Here is a 13079-nt window from a genome sequence, read left to right as displayed (position 1 = left end):
GGCGTGTGTGGCCGCACGGCTCGGGGACAGCCTGCCCGTTGCCGCCTCCCCGGCCCGGGCAGGGCTCCGCCGCCGCGCCCGCGGTCTGCCGGCAGCCGCCATGTTGGGGTGGAGCCCCCCCCCCCGAGGCCAGGCAGGGAGGAGGCCGCGGTGCCACACGCAAATCCGTCCCCCCACAGGAAGCGGGCGGGGCGCCTCGGTGCAACACGCAAACCCGTCCCCACACCGCGGGAGGCGGCGGGAGCTGCCTCGGTGCCACACTCAAACCCGTCCCCCGCGGCGGGTGTCTCCGCATTAAGCGTCCGGGCCCTGTTCGCGCGGGCGGTGACGCAGCACGTCGCGGGGCGTGCCCGGCCCGCGCTGCCGGAGCTCCGCGCCGGAAGTGACCGGAGAAAGCGGCGGGGAGGGGCGCGCCTCCGGGTGCCGCAGCATAACCCTTCCGGGCGGGGGCGGCCGCTGCCGGGCGGTTCCCGCGGTTGAGGCGCGGCGGGATGGAGTGAGGCGCGGCGGTAAGGAGCGGGGCGGCGGCGGGGTCGGGCCGGGCCGGGCCGGGCCGGGCCCTAACGGCTGTCTCTCCCCCTCAGGACGGCGCGGGAGCAGCGGGGCCTCGCCCTTCTCCTCAGGCGGGCCGGGGCTATGCGAGGGCCGCGCTGCCGCCTGCCCTAGGCCCGGGCCGCGGCGGCGGCGGGCCCGGCGGGGGAGCGGCGAGCGGCTGTGGGGCCCGATGCGGGAGTACAAGGTGGTGGTGCTGGGCAGCGGGGGGGTGGGGAAGTCCGCCCTGACGGTGCAGTTCGTCACCGGGACCTTCATCGAGAAGTACGACCCCACCATCGAGGACTTCTACCGCAAGGAGATCGAGGTGGACTCGTCCCCCTCGGTGCTGGAGATCCTCGACACGGCGGGTACCGAGCAGTTCGCCTCCATGCGCGATCTCTACATCAAAAACGGTCAGGGCTTCATCCTCGTCTACAGCCTGGTCAACCAGCAGTCCTTCCAGGTAACCTCGCCCGGGCCCTGGGCGGGGGCGGCAGCTCGGTGGGGCGGGGAGGCGGCTGGCCCCGGCGTCCCCTCCTCGGACGCAGCCGTTCCTGCCCTGGGGAAGGCGCTGAGTCGAGGAGGAAGTTTTAGGGTTAGCCATGTGTGCGTATAAGCTCTTTATCTCCGAAGGGGCAGAGGTGAAAATGCCCTGCTTGAAAGTGCATTTACCGGCCCTGCTTCCTGATGGAAAACTGCTTGCCTTGCAGGTACTTATCAGGGTGCCAGCGCTGTTAAATCCCACACAGTGTGGGAGAACAATGGCCCACTTCCCCAACAGAAATCTTTTGGCAATCCCCTTTTATGAAGAAATCACTCGATATTAAAATTGAGACTTCCTTTCCCTGCTCCCCCTCCCTTCTTAAAAGGTCTGTTTCTTCAGTTGGTCTTGAAGAGAGTCTTATTGTTCTGCAGTTGTGACTTGTTAAGTAAGCTGCTATTTTCCGCCCCCTCCCCCCAAAATATATTCCTGTCCAGCATAAGCTCGATGCTTTCACAGTGTAGGTGGTGTACTGGAGAGGAGAAGCAAGCCATATGTGATAATTTGTGGGTCCGGATTTCATTTCTACTATTAAAACTCTTCAAAAAATGGAAATATCTCAGCCAGTAACTGGGCTAAGCTGCCTCTAGAAATGAGGCTTTATTTGTGGGGAATAAGTGGATTTAGCAGCACTGCATGCAGTGCAGGGATTTGCAACTACGTTGGCTTCAGTTGCTGAGCTGGGTGTATTCCAGCTGCTTGGCAGAACCCTGCACACCCCCACTGAAGCAGAATGTTTGCTTCTGCTGAAGGCTAAACTTTATCTTAGCAGAGGCCTCGAAATAGCCCGAGTACAAGCTGAAGACATACTTTCTTTGGAAGACAACAGCAATGACATTGGAATGCTTCTCCCTTCATTTTCGCTTATTTTGGGGACCAGTGAGTCCCCATTATTCAAGGAACGGACGTACAGTTAGTAATCCACCCTGTTAGTATTTAATTGTTCTTGTCTGTCTGTAGCGTGTTTACTCTGAAGCCTGTAGGTGTAAACCACTCTCTGCAGTTCTTTTACACAGCGGTAACTTCAAACGCTTAAATTGCTTTGTCTCAGAACTATGCAAGAATTTGTAGAGCTCAGTAGTACTGATAGTAACTTAAAACACTCAGGGGGCAGAGGAGGCTGACTCAGGCTTTCAAGTGTAAACTCCCGATGTTCACTCAGACTTGAATATATGCATCTCTAGGTAATAAAATCTATTTACAGCATCTAATTTGGTTACTTACATGTGATTAAATGTGTTCACAATGAATTATTCTAAACATTGCAGAAGTGAGAAGACTTTATTTAAATTACGAGCCTTCTCAAGCTGTGAACTAAACGCAAGCTTCCTAAATGATTGTGTAATGGCATGCTACTGCTAATGTTACAGGTCGTTAGACTTGAGACAGTTTTTTCAGAAAACTGAAATCAACTTTCAGAGCAGCTGTACTGTGTCTTCCTCTAGCTGAACCAAAAGTCTCTCTCAGAGCACACAGTCACTTTCTGCTTGTATATACGCATACATTTTATAAAATGTGTATGCATTTATATAAAATAAGAAATAACTTTTATTAAAGATGGGGAGTACACTTTCTCTGAGTTCTAGATCCGCATGAGTATGAATTTAAGAAGTCTTCTGATGTATTTTGAACGTTCAGTTGCACGTGAGGGTTATTAAAATGTGCTTCTGTAGTGGTTGTATAGCAATTTCATCTGATCACTTACGCGTACTAACCGGTTGGATTGTTTGATCAGGACATCAAGCCGATGAGGGACCAGATTGTCCGGGTGAAGAGATACGAGAAAGTTCCTCTGATCCTGGTGGGGAATAAAGTGGATCTGGAGTCGGAGAGGGAGGTCTTATCTGCAGAAGGCAGAGCCCTGGCTCAGGAGTGGGGCTGTCCCTTCATGGAGACATCAGCCAAGAGCAAAACAATGGTGGATGAACTGTTTGCTGAGATCGTCAGGCAAATGAACTATGCCTCCCTGCCTGAAAAACAAGATCAGTGTTGTACAACTTGCATCGTCCAGTGAGAGAAATTAAGAAAAACCTCAATCATGGCCATACAGAGCAGGTTGGTGGAACAGTCATAACTAATTGAGGTGCATAAGCATGCCGTTTAAGTAAGCAGATAAAGTGTGACAGACTACTAAATTTCAGACTCCCTAACCTGGAGGTAGTCTTCCTCCGAAACAGATGGAAGCTTGTGCATTTGGTTGCACGTGGTTACTTGAGTCAAATGGACTTCTTGTGTTACTTCAGTAGGGTTAGTCAGGGAACATTGCATTTACTTGCAGTAATTTTACAATGAGACAAAGTGTATGATCTCATCTGCACCTATTTGGACTGTCAGTGCTGTATTTGACATTACATTATCCTTAATAATGTTTTGTGATGTTGCAGCGGGTTTCGTTATTGATTGTAGTTGGTATCTGAATTGTTTTCAAATGATGGAATTACCTTGGAGTTAAATGGGATTATTGTGACCAAGTTTCCCAGTAGTTTTGCTGAGAAGACTTTGAACTTGTTTAAAAAAAAAAAATAAAATAAATTCTGTGGTACAGAAACTGAATGTACTTAGGGTACGTTTCTGCCCTATCAGTAGAATAAGTTTAAAAGAGAACCACCCTGAGTTGTGAGGAGTGGCTTGAAGCCCATATGTGCTAGTCAAGGACATGTGCAAAGTGCTCTTCATCTCGAATCTCCAGAGCAGAGAACACACAATAAAATGGCTTCCCAATGCAGGACTCTTTCCTTTCCCAGTGACTCATAAGAGGTGTGGCAAGAGTGCAGTGTTCAGAGGGGCCTCTATAAAGCTTCCCCTGTCTCGGGTATTGCTTTGATTTTAATTTTTTTTCCACAAGAACAGCTGCTCTTGGCCCTTCACACACATGGTCTTTTTCAATACCTTTTTCACCTGATTGTGTAGATGGATCTTCTCCTCCCCTGCACGCAGCAGCGCTGTCATTCCTGTGCAAGGTGGTTCTGGACTCCCCCTGCTCTTGTTCTCCCTCGTAGCCCTTGCAGGTCTGGCTTCACCATCAGCTTGAATCCATGTTACTGGGAAGGGCTCTTCTACACCATTGGTACATTCTGCGTTCAGCCAGCTGGTCCATCAGACTTTCAGTTGTCTGTTGGACCTGTCTTGGCAAACAACTCAATGGGATCTCTGAGGGCAAGTGCAGGGATGAGGGAGGACATGAAAATTGAGGGGAAAGAACTGCCCCCCTTGACAGCTGCACTGATTGACGCTTAGGCTCTGACTGCCATGTTAGTAACTCTTGCTCGAGTCAAAGGAGCTTTTTGTGTCTGAGTGACAAGAGGGAAAATGGGTTATTACTGGAAGCTTTGGACTATGTATCCTCTTCAATCTTGAGTGCAAGGTCAGAGAGTTAAGTCTCAAAGCTTGTCTTTGAGATTGTTATCAAGTGCTTTGTGAATGTAAAATTTTAGCTACTCATGACCCTAGCGCAGTCATACTAAAGATAATACATGATGTTTTTATCTCCAGTTCTGTGAAATAACGAAAGGCTGCTGTCACCATGTAAGAGGTGTGTGTAAGTTCAAGATTTGCTTGCTGAAAGGCAAGCAAACTGCTTGTATTGGAACAGAGAAAAATACAAATAGTCTTTCCTTATATGCTAATCCCTAACACATGCAGAGCCTTTAAGGGTTATAGGAAGGAGTAAATCAAAGGAATTACTGCTTTTTAACGGAGTGCTTGCAGGGTTAATATCTTGAATCGCGTATAGTAAAGCAATGTTTCAGCTATTTCTAAGGCAGCTTCACAAATAAGAGCATGTGGACTTGAAGTACCGTGCCAAAGGTTATGGCAGTTCCCTAAGTTACTAGTGGTTCGTCTTGGGCAGGTTGCTGTCTTCAACTCTGACAAAATCAGGCCCTTTATCCATGAAATCTATACCTCCAGAATTGGTTACTTCTAAGGGAGGCTTCTTTGTAACCTGGCGGCTTCTGGATTTAGCATTAAATATCAAGTTTAATCTTAAAGCTGAAATTGAGGCAGGGGGTGGGGCCGTATGTTTTTCCTTTGAATCATAACTTACGCCTAGATTTGATGAGTTTCCTAAGCATATTCTTGCTTCAGAAGAAACATCTGTATTCTTATGTTTTTGTAATCTCTTGAGATAGAGGAGCCTAAGCTTTTGTAATACAGATTTCCTCTCCTTCATTCTGCCTAGCTCATAGTGTCACATCAAGCCTCTAGCAGCAAAATACTTCCTTGCTTCTAGGAGATGCTGCTTCGGCCCAATGTAGTCTCGTCACCTGTGCCAAACAAGTAAGTCTTTCCTTCTGAAGCAGCTTCCTATTCAGTCCAGATCTCACCGTGTCTGGAATCCTCTTTTCTTATTACTCGTCCTGGCTCTTCACAGGCTTCGTGCTCCGTATCTTTCATTTCAGCCTGACACTTTTGGGATATTTTCTTCTTCCAGGTTCCCACTCTGTCCTTGTTCTTTGAGTAGGTGTGGGATCTCATTAACTTTATGATAAGCCTTTGCTGCCTGCTAATTTCTGTCTGATATGCTCTAATGTCGGAGAGCTGCTGATGGTGTCTTGTGATAGCTGTAATCAGCTTTGTAATTCTTCTGCTTATCTGTGATCCAGGGAACAATTGCTGCTTCTCAAACATCTGCTTTAGCAGTGATCCCTCCTAGGTAAAGTGAAACTGAGGAAGTGGAACCAGCTGTCTGAAAGCCTGTGTGTAGGAAGTGGGCTTGAACTATAGCTCTGTCCTAGCATAATCTTCATCATCTCTGAGTTCTGTGACCTGTCTGTGTCCAGGATGAGTCTTAGGTCTAGATCAGTTAGTTCAGAATGAAGTACGTAGAAAAAGTTTGTGTCTCTACAGTTCTGATGGAGAAACCAATGGGAGGGGTCGGGGGTGGATTATATGCTGGACCTGGTTTTATCTAAGGCTGTTTCAGTGTCAGTTTTAACTAGTAGGTACCACTTACCTCTTTTTGGTACCGATACCTCAGCCTATCTGTCAAGTATGATGTTGTTTAGGTTCTTTCATGACATTTTTGAGTAGCACTCGCTTAAATTACTGTTCCAGTCAGCTGCCTTGGGTGAAATGAAGGATGGACCATAACTACATAATCAGGATAACCCATAGTGCCTTTGAAAAATGTGCGTTGTTCTTGCATCCTGTTTTCCCCCCCTCCCCTTTCCTGCTTCTGCAGTGGTCTTCTGTCATCTAATTACTGCATTCAGAGATGTAAGATTTCCAGTAGCTGCTTTCTGTTCCTTGCTCTAGTATTTCTCTTGAATTTTCAGTATGACAGTGGTTTGTATTTTAAATCTTCTTTAAAATATAGCACCTGTTACAGCGCTGGTGCATTAAAGGTTTTCTGTAGAGGTACTAATCGGATTGGGAACACCTTAATATTGGGGTGAAAGACTGATGCTGATTAGTGATTTCTGTCCCCTCCATTCATGAGTAACTGATATTAGCAAGTGCTGACAGAAGAGTACTCTGCTCTGTGGATAAAAACTGAAAGTATACTGTCTTCTGGTCTGTGTGGCTATGCAACACAGAAATTTATCCTACTAGATTGTCTAACATCCCCCTCTCTCCTGCCTGCTCGCAGAAGAGAATAGAGTGTGCTATAGAAATTTCATGGGCAAGTGAAGCCAGATGAGGTACTATATGGTGCTAATTGTAGTAACTAAGCACAAGTTAAATGGAAAGATGACAAATCTGAATTGGAAGGTCCCTAACCTGCAAATACAAGGATGCTGAAAGGGCACGTGGAAGAAAATGCCGTTACTTGCTTTCTCTGTTCTTACTATCCCCAGCAATTCTTTGCTGGCCACAGCGCTGGATGCTGGATTTAGGTGAAGTTCTGGGATAGAACTAACTCTGGTAGGATGAGGAGCTGCACTGTAAATGGTTTGCCTCTCCTGTGCTCTAAGCAAAGATGAAACACCTGTTAAGGAGGTCTAATCCATCCCCATTAAAAGCTAAATGTTTGTTTGCTGTTTTGACAGTACAGGGACCCTCCCCATCTAAAACTCGTGGACCAGCAACAGTGTGTGGGGGGACACATGCTCACCAGACTGGATGAGAATTACTGTCAGTTGGAAAACAAACAAGCAAGCAAGCAAAACCTGGCTGTTTGCTCCTGTCAGTACAGGAGTACTGCCCCTGAATATTGGGGGTGACCAGTCCGTTAGGCAAGAAGGGGAGCCCTGACTATGTCAGAGCACTCTGTCATGACAGACTGTTAATTGAGAGCAAATCAACAGCTGAAAAGAAACGGTACCGTAGGAAATATAAGATCCTGACTCCTACGAAGAAATGACTTCAAGAATAGAGAAGACTGACCAAAATCCCAGAAAAGCCAAGCATCAAGCTTCAGTGAAGTACGTGCATGTGCATATGAAGGACAGGTTTCTACAGACTTTGAGCTTTGACTGAGGCTTTTAGGATATCTCTGCAGACGATTCTTGTGAAGTGCAAGCAAGTTATCAGAAATACAAAGATGTATTGGTCACATTGGTAACACTACTTACATTTGTGTGCTTGATTGAGAACAGTGGCATACAGTTCTGTCCCTGCTGAGGCTAAGTCTGATGAATACTAAGGGGTTTTTTTGGTAGTAATTTAGAGGATCTGAATGCTGAGAACTCAGGTGTCAAAACTGAATTAGTTGGCTCATCTGCCTGTTCCCAGAACTTGTGCAAAATGCCGTTGCTCCATGTTACTGGGTGATGTAGTGCCTTCTCACCACCGATGCAAAGCCTAGTGTATGTATCTCTGTACAGGAGAACTTAAATTTCCTAGCTGTTTCAGATCTTTAGAAGCAATTTAGTATCCCACAGGGGCAGCTGTTAGAAAGTTCATAGCAATAAGTTGTTACCTGCTTGCCTCTTCTATTACCAGCATCAGAGGAGGAGAACTTCAAGAATGCTACTGTATAAAGCAGTGCTTTGGAGCTCAGTGTGGAAAACTAGCTGTTCCGCACTGTGGGAGTAGCTGAGTTCACTGTGCATGTGTGTTGAATATGGCTTTCATTAGTTTCATTTGTTTAAATTGCAGATAAAACTCAGAGGAAACTTGCACAGATGCTGCTTTGGAGAACTTTCAGCCCAGGTTGCAGAGCTGAGCCTTGGTAAACCTGTCTCTATTACAGCACATTGCCATACATCTAAGTGCATAAGGTTGGTGGCCTCCAGGATCCACACACCTTAATCAGAATGCTTAGCATGTTTACCATAAGTTTAAAAATCTGTTCTTTATCTATCAGTCCTTTTATAGCTTTCTAAGTTCATATAATGGCTAATATGCAAGAGTTCATTTTTAATATTTTAATTGATTTCTTTAATCAATTTCTGAACTTGTATTTATTAAATACTTAAACTCAGTATTACCTACTCAATGCCTTTTAAAAGAAGAGAGTTTTAATGGAGAATAAATTGAGCCTTAAACAAATGGTTACTTCTGTATATTACCTCGCATCAGTGCTTATTTCTATTTGCAAAGTTTTCTCCTACAATGTAGTTGGTCATTCTTTGAGACTTTTTGTTTACGTGTGACAGTGTCATGAAAAGATACTGAAGGCACCTCTGTTGTATGGATGTAGTATCCCTTTTCTTGGCAAATGCAGCTGTGATACTGTGTTTGTAACTGGTCCGATTTGACGATAGGGATTACTTGGAATGGGATGTAAAGTCTCCAGCTGATGTTTCTTTTCTTGCAATCATGGGTTTCTTAAACTCATTTAATCAAAAATGACAATTGTAGCATTGAAAAATGGCAGCACACTTTTCCTTCTACTGAGTTTCTAAACTTGCTTGTTTACAAATAGCTTCTTTATGCCTTTGAAAAGGGATAATGTATCCTTCAGAATGGGCTGTATGCCTAGTCAGTCAGCTCAGCTTTGCCTGGCACATTAAGAGACATCTAGTAGACCTCTGCACATGTAAATCTAATGCAAATAAGATCACTTTACATTTTATAGTTCCTAATATTTGTCTTTCTGAATAATATTTTAAAGCAATATTTGTTAAAGTTTTTCTTGCACTGTCACAAATTGCTTCTTAGTTTGTTTTTTTTTTTCCCAATAAACAAGTTTAATATTAGAGACAAGTTGGTGTAACAAGGGGAAAAGCACCAGGTTTCAGTGATACTAACTGCAAGCGTGCTTTGAACAGCCATTGCCTTCCTTACTGTTTACCTGATCAACATTTTCTCTGAATACTTGAAAATTTTAACAGTAACACAGGTATAAAGAGCAGAATGAAAATGTACAAAGAACAGATGAAATCTTTTTGTTCAGTTTTATTAACATGTTGCATACATGAGAGCTCTTTCTAGCAGTGGTTTAAAAGTGTAATTTTTTTTTGCAGAAATTTAATAACTGCAGCTCACCTACTGCACCAAAGTTCTAGGTTTTTAGGAGCCCAGCTTTAGTCATTTGAACATGCTTCTAGAAATGTACATTCTTTCCCTGTAATAGCTAAATAACTTTGAGAAAAGCTCCAGTAAAAGCAGTGATGGATATATGAGGTTAAGCAGTTTAAAACTCACGAATTGTATTGTGGATGATGGCATTTAAAACAATAAAAGATCACCGGTACAGTATCTCAACATTAATGTGTTTTATTGGTAATAATGCAGGCTGACTTTACAGTGTTAGCAGAAATAAAGATTCTGAGTCTACATTCAGTGTTGAATTTGAATCCTTAAAAGAAGAGGACACCAGGTTTTCTGCTTGGGTATCGAAACACCTGATTTTCTTTTCCTGTGGGGTTACTTGAAATTCCCCCCCCCCCCCCCCCCCCGTTTGTACAAACTTTATAAACAGGCTGAGGCTAATACTTAGGTTTGCACTTTAATATCAGAATTAAACCAAACCTTGTATTCAAAGTAGATTTTTTTTTAAGTGGTGGTTGTTGATCTTTTTTGTAGGTTGTAAGGAAGTAATAGGAAATAAAAGTAATTCATAAAGATCTTAGTTTTCCTTTGTCTAAGGGGGGAAAAAGTTGGTTAATATTAATCAGTGGTTCATTCCTATGGGTAGTTATCAAACCAGTGTTCATTTTCATTGACCTCAGCGCAAAAAAAAAAAAAAAAGAAAAAAAAAACCTTTAAAAACTTGAACTAGCTTAGAGTGACAGGACTGGGAAAATGAGAGATGGTTTCTTCAGCACACTTTGGGGGGAAAAAGGGACCAAAAGTTATTTTAGGCTTCCTCAATAGATTGCATGTGAAGTTGCTTATTAGAGTAAGAGGCTAATAATAAATGCAATATGTATTGTCTTTACTATGGCATCTGTTTAGGAGTTGTTCAAATCACTGCAGTAGGGCTCTACAAATAAAAATGTAACCTAACATCATGTATCTAATGTACTGTATCTTTATCAGTGATAGGTGAAATCTGGAATAACAAGTGCAAAAATGGAACAATTACCTATAATGCTTTGTAAAAAGTTTTTTCCAGTAGAATTCATTCTTGTCATTTTGTAAGACAACCCTACAGTCCACCTGTTTGTAACTTTTTTAATAAAATAGATACCTGTATTACCAAACTGGGGTGACTAGTCTGTGTTCAATTTCTTCTTCTAAAGTGGGCTGGACTGGCAAGCTGCCTTTTTGGGTTTTTTGTTTGTTTGGTGTTTGGGGTTTTTTTGAGGTTATTCTAAACATAGTAACGATGTCTGAATTGTCATGAATGACTCCTTCTGGCTCGGGGAAACAGGGTGTACAACTGTGCCCAGGCTGGGCATAAAGCTCGCAGTCTCGGGTGCTCTGAGTAGAGAGGAGGGCTGTGCGTTATCTTCCTGTGCAAGGCAGGGACTCCTCTGTGAGCTGGGGCGCCTGTTCAAAGCAGTGACGGTGCCTCTCCTCACAGGCCTGTATGATGAAGCTTTGTTCAAAAGAAGTATCTGTGTTTGTCTTGTCCAAGTCTTTAATGTTCGTATTTTTCATATGGGCTTTTGTGTGTGTGTGAAGGCTACGGGTCCTGACATCATCTTACAATGTCTCTGTAGCTGCTCTCCACCACAGTAATCCAGAACTGGCATCTTTCCATCACACTAGCAAAGTAAGCGCTCTTGGAGCTCTGCCTCGGGAGAAGCAGAAGATTTTTCTAGAAAACCTTCCAGCTGAGAGTACCCAAAGCAACTTGATAACAATTATCTTAAATGCTCAGTAAAAGCCTTGAGTTCGCTAAGTCGATGGTTGTCATCTGGGCCCTCTAACAAAAAGTGCATTTTCCTCAGAACTTGCAGTCTTGGTGCTGACGTTTAATATTGCATTTGTAACTGAAGCCATGTGTTAATGTAAAATGTGCATTAAGCTTTAGGAAAACTTGCTACGTTAGTACCTTCAGTCCTCAGTGATGTGTCAACCGGTAACACCACCTAGCATACTTGCCACCCCTCCTCCAGCTAAAACAGCGTTAGCCTTATCTTGAAGGTAGGTTTCTTCTTCCTGCTCACACTTCCTTCACTGAGGCGGAGGAGTAGTTTCCGTCTCGAGAGGAAAATGACAAAGCAGAAGGGCAGAATCCCCTTCTAGGTGATCTTGGATGAAATGTGTGCTTCCCTTAACCTTGCCGGGGGGCTGGGGGTGAAGTGTGCCCTGTTCTGACTAGTGTCAGTGAGTCTGGTAGCTGACACGTTAGGACCAGTCTGCTTCGAGATGTAACGAGTGGGTTGATCATTGTCTGAGCCTGATTTCTCATGCGGTTTAAAAGAAGTCATAATTGAGCCGATTCCTTGTGGCACTCGGTGTAATTACGCAAGCTGCTTCCTCTTCCCACTTGGAGCCTGGGAAGTGAGTGCAAGTACAGCCAGGGAGTCCCTGTGACTTTACACCACTGGTTTGTTTCAAAGTGACAGTACAGCGTAGTCTGGGTTGGGGGTTTTAAGGAAACACGCAAGACATGTTTAAGGCCATTATCTTTCAAAGTTCTTGGTGCTGAGAGTGAACTCGGCTGCTGCTGTACAAGTGGTTGAGTAGCGTCCTTTGTAAAATAGGTGTGATAGCGTCATGTTGCTTTAAACCCAGGCTAGCTGTTTTCGGGGGCTGTACAGATAGGGCTTTGTAGGCAGCTTTTTCTTTGGTTTAACAGTTCCCGCTATAACAGCGCACAGTCCTGCCATGGTAGTGCACAGGCCCTGCAGAAATCTCCCCTCAGAGGACAGGTATGTCCCCACAGTGTGTTTGGAGAGCAGCACGGGCTAGAGGACTCTCCCCCACCTAGCACGGGTGACACATAAATGAATCGCTAGCGAGGGCAGAGTTGGGCCTTGCAGCCTGGCTGCCCGCGCTTGGGTATGAACCACCAACTGCTTGAACCCTGCAGTGGGGACGGCCCTAGGAGGAAGTACACGAGATACCCCGCGTGGGTGGAGGGTGAACCGCCGGCCACACCTCGTGTCGAGCAGTATGCTGTTATCTGCCCTAATAGGCTTGGCTGTAATTACGGTTTGAAACTAGGTGGAAGTGTCTGGTCTTAATTAAAATGAGATACGGGTTCTAAAACAATATGTGTTGACCTGTTTAAGTTATCTCTGCTGAAAAGTCAGCAGTCCTGGTAGCTTGGTTTGCTGGTAGGCGCTCGGGTCGTTTGGTGAGTCACCGCTCACTTGCTCGGTAGCTGGAGGAAGCGCGCGTATAGCTACCGTAGCTGCGGGCGAGCTCTGTCAAGAGATGAGGTGGCCCTGTGCTCTGCACTCTGTGAAAGTGAAATAAAGTGGCTTCTAAGTAGCCACTTTTATCTCTGCCTGGTCATTACAGCTGCGAGGAGCAGAGAAGATGGACTTCCAGCTGTAAATCAGCAATGTTGTTCAGTTCAAAGGTCATACCCTACCTGTAATAGTTTGTTGGCTCTGCTGAGGGCAGCATTGAGCTTAGGATAACTTGGCTGGCAGCGATGATACAGTTCAATTACAAGGTTGTAGGGGATGAAATTTGTTGTTCTCCATGAAAACGGTGTATTTAGTATGGAATCAACTTACTTGCTCTCTTTCAAAGCTGAGATTCTCTTCAAGTC

The 13079-nt window shown here is 44.9% G+C and overlaps 1 protein-coding gene across 2 annotated transcripts; it reads left to right on the top strand.

Annotated features, from left to right (window-relative positions):
• The first annotated feature begins 709 nt into the window (after positions 1-709).
• On the top strand, positions 710-9667 carry RAP2C (RAP2C, member of RAS oncogene family). Of its 2 annotated transcripts, none has more exons than XM_076346906.1 (3): positions 710-997; positions 2811-3130; positions 8117-9667. In XM_076346906.1, exons 1-2 carry the CDS (start codon positions 725-727, stop codon positions 3087-3089), a joined length of 552 nt encoding a protein of 183 aa, XP_076203021.1. In that variant the 5' UTR covers positions 710-724; the 3' UTR covers positions 3090-3130; positions 8117-9667. The 2 variants fall into 2 exon arrangements, with proteins under 2 accessions (XP_076203021.1, XP_076203020.1); XM_076346905.1 differs by lacking the exon at positions 8117-9667 and adding an exon at positions 5307-5934 and having other exon boundaries at positions 725-997.
• The last annotated feature ends 3412 nt before the right edge of the window (positions 9668-13079 follow it).

The sequence above is a fragment of the Aptenodytes patagonicus genome, chromosome 9 (assembly GCF_965638725.1).
Source record: "Aptenodytes patagonicus chromosome 9, bAptPat1.pri.cur, whole genome shotgun sequence".
Taxonomy (NCBI): domain Eukaryota; kingdom Metazoa; phylum Chordata; class Aves; order Sphenisciformes; family Spheniscidae; genus Aptenodytes; species Aptenodytes patagonicus.
This window is presented reverse-complemented; position numbering and strand designations above follow the sequence as displayed.